General features: G+C 45.2%; 1 protein-coding gene across 5 annotated transcripts in view; it reads left to right on the forward strand.

The window, feature by feature from the left end:
* FAM219A (family with sequence similarity 219 member A) overlaps positions 1–1,245 on the forward strand; it is a 38,529-nt gene extending 37,284 nt beyond the window's left edge. For 3 of the 5 annotated variants that reach the window (XM_018571475.1, XM_018571478.1, XM_018571477.1), the window contains exon 6: positions 910–1,245. In XM_018571475.1, coding sequence (XP_018426977.1) covers positions 910–1,068 — 159 coding nt within the window. In that variant the 3' untranslated portion in view covers positions 1,069–1,245. The remainder of the gene's footprint in view (positions 1–909) is intronic. The other 2 variants (XM_018571476.1, XM_018571479.1) reach the window with 1 other exon arrangement.
* Positions 1,246–3,616: the final 2,371 nt, after the last annotated feature.

Raw genomic sequence — 3,616 nt, forward strand, 5'->3', positions numbered from 1 at the left:
CCCACCCCACCCCCCCCATTATGGTTTCCTCTTACTTCCTGTCCCTGTTACCCCATCAATGGGGCAACATTGTCACTGGAGCATTGTAAGATCTAACCCTTGTGTATTGTTTTTTTTTCTGTGAACCTGTGGGAGAGTTTTCTTCTCACTTTCACTTTCACTGACAGGAAGTGAAGGGACGTCTCTAAAAGAGGACTCATTCGAAAATGTAAAAAATTTACATAGACAAGGTTTCCGTTTTTTTCTGCTACATTTTCATTTTTGTTATTGTTGCGCCCCCTATGGTTAGATTTTCCTTCACTCCACAGTGATGAGTATCAGTGGAACAGGAACTGCAGAAAATCTCCCTACTTACGACACAATAAACACTGAGGATCTAACCCACGGGGTGGGCAACTCCTGGCCCTCCAGCTGTTCTTTAAGTACAAATCCCAATATGTCTCTGCCTCTGGGAGTCATGCCTGTAACTGTCAGTCTTGCAGTGCCTCATGGGACTTGTAGTGCCACAACAGCTGGAGGGCCAGAGTTGCCCACGCCTGATCTAACCTCTTTTCTACTCTTTCTAAAAGTAAACAAAAAAATGTCTGTAGTTGGCCTTTGCTACAAGCAGAACCCTTTAGTCTGGGATAGTATCAACCAGGGGTGGTTAAGTGCAGTCCCTGAACCAAAATGAACCAAATCATTTACTAGAATTCAGTAACATTTTTCTTCACCGGCATGCGCAAGCACCACCGTAAGGAAAACACACTGCTACTGTCTGCAGGGACCCTGAGGGCCACATAATAAGTGCCACAGGGCCGCATGCAGCCCCAGGTCACAGGTTGGGCACCAGAGGTATATGTTAGATGACATGAAGAGGCGCTCGTTTATCCTGTACCTAACACTGCTGTTGTCTTTTGCCTTTTGCAGCAGATCAACCAAGACTTGAACATCCAGCTGCTGAAAGATGGTTACCGGTTAGACGAGATTCCAGACGACGAAGACCTGGATCTTATACCTCCCAAATCTGTCAACCCCACCTGCATGTGTTGCCAAGCCACCTCGTCTACTGCCTGCCATATCCAGTAATGAGCGAGGGGGTCACGATCTGTGCATTCCACGATAACTGTAAATCTTAACAGCCATTGCTTCCTCCTATGGTAGGACACGCACCGATTTGTGTTCATGGAGCCAGGAGAAACCAAAAAAAAACCAATCCATTCTCTTATATTATCTGCCCTGCTACCTAGTGTGCGGACTGATGGGGTGAACACATGGACCGGAGCAGTCAGTGACACAATGATAGCGTGAGGATCCCATCATCCTATAAACACTGGAAGTTTGTGAGGTTAGCAAGAAGACAGTCATGTAGAGCAAACAAGATGGTCGGACACCAGCCAGACATCTTATAATACAATATTTTTTAGCTTTATTTAGATTGAAGAATATGTAACAACGGGAAGCATCTCCCGTTTACCAGCGTCAGACCATCCTGGTTCTTGATGATAGCCCGGTTGGCCAGTAATGTTGATGAGAAGGCCGTGTGTTACCGTACTGGATTCATGTAGACACATACGCCAGTGTAGAATCACCTTAATACCCATGGGGCCCCTCAGAGTAACAAGTACATGTACAGAGTAACAATGCCATGTTGAGTGTGCAGAAGTGGAGGCAAATTTAGTTTCTCATTCAACATCTTTGTTACATTTGTAGTAATCATACTACCTAACTCTCCTTTTCTTTTTTAGAGGGGTTGTCACAGTTTTTGGACCCCAAACAGAGGAGGACTTAGCACTTACCCACTCATATTCAAGATGGGCCAAATGTTTAGATATCAGGAGGTGCTTTTGGTGAAGTTTTGAACTCCAAGCTGAGCCCCCATCCATCCCACCCTGTGCTTTCTGGGTTCCTCTCTTTTAGTAAAACACAATAGACGGAAGCCGCCACGAGCAGAACGTTCTGTCCCCATGATGGAATGTTCTTAAAAAAGAAAAAATCCACGTTGATCCCTCAGGAGAGCAAACAGTGACCCGTATCTGCTCCTGCACCCATAGGCATGGAAATGCCATACAATGGTTAGGACCTCCACCATCCCTTTTGGTTTCTTCTGTCTCCATGTTTTTGTCCATATTTTACAAACAAATAGAAAATTCTGATATTCTAACAATGAATTTGAGTCTTTCGGATTTAAACACCCGTACACTGTTGGCCGTCACTTTTCCCCCAATCTGCTGCCCAATGCGTCTTCACCAACGTTTCTCTCGCTAACCCCCGACGTGATATTTTTTGAGGCTTGAAGCGATGGGGTTGTTTTTCCTGAGTGGGCGAGGACGGCTGTATTCTATAAAGAGCGTGTTGTCTCTTGCGTGTTCACCGCATATTGTTCGATGTCTCGGTGGCCAAAAACAATGAAGGATAATCGGGTCTGAAGAGGAATGAGTCAAACGGTAATTCTGGCGGATTGGGACAATCTGGTCCTTTTGCCATTTACATTTCTTCTCGTCATCCGAACGCTGATTTGTCCGATTTCACGGAACCAGGCAATTCGTTGTCGGGGTTCTTAGTTATAACATTATCTGCATGTATGTATTTAGGAGAATCGGAAACTTACGACTCATTGGAATGGAGAAGGTCAATCCACGCGATTCACAGATACCTTTTACTCATCTCAGATCACATTTAGTAGTTTTCTAAAGTGCACACCCTGTAAGAATTGCAGACACAGATGGGCCACTGTTAGCCAATCCTACATGACAAGGCAAAGAGCAAAGTGCAGTGGCCCTCAGGAATCAATGATAGTCCACCTTTCATTCATCTGAGCTCAGCTGGATGAGTCTGATGAGGTTAAGTGGCTGTAGAATTACCAATCCACATGGCTTGTGGTTTCATCTGAGTGAATGTTTTGTTATTGTTTATAAATCCTCCTGATGGCCACTGGATATATATGTCCTCCACCAGCAGCAGAAGAAGCTGCCTGGATGGAGTGTGCACTGCTTACACTAAAAGGTGCAACAAGTCAGCTTGGCCCAACCCAAGCTGTCCCAGAGTCCAACAAGATGCCCCTTTGGCTTTAGAAAAATGCACTACTGGGCAAAACCAAGGTGGAAGGGCATTCTTACACCCCCAGGTCTGAGAGAACTTCTAGCCTGGAGTTCAGGGGCCATAGGCTCTGCTGAATTAGGTGTGTGGTGCCCTCGTGATCAAGTGCTTAATTGCCCTCCCTGTTCCTTTGGAGATCAAGTCTTAGCTGCGTCCCCTACCTTAGTGTACCCCAATTAAAAGTAAGTGACCCTAAATGTAAAAATAATAGGCACTAAATCACAGGAAAAGTATCTCATTTCATCAACACGCCCCAAACTAAATGTACTGGATATGTAGAGTAGTAGAGTAAGAAGTGACGCACACATTATATTCATCCAAACAATAAATCCATCAGTTTTGAGAAGTGTGTGTATGTCTAGGGCACCCTATAGGCACAGAGCTGGTAGAATATATAGAGACACCGGCACTCCGAATAGTGACTCAAATACGTCTGTTTATTGACATACGAGCAGCATAGCGTGATGCACACACGTTTTGGGGTCTCAGGATCCCCTTCATCAAGCAGAGCAAGTGATGGTATAGGCACAGAGGACAC

Source organism: Nanorana parkeri, unplaced genomic scaffold, assembly GCF_000935625.1.
Source record: "Nanorana parkeri isolate BGI_ZX_2015 unplaced genomic scaffold, ASM93562v1 scaffold1765, whole genome shotgun sequence".
NCBI classification, from domain to species: domain Eukaryota; kingdom Metazoa; phylum Chordata; class Amphibia; order Anura; family Dicroglossidae; genus Nanorana; species Nanorana parkeri.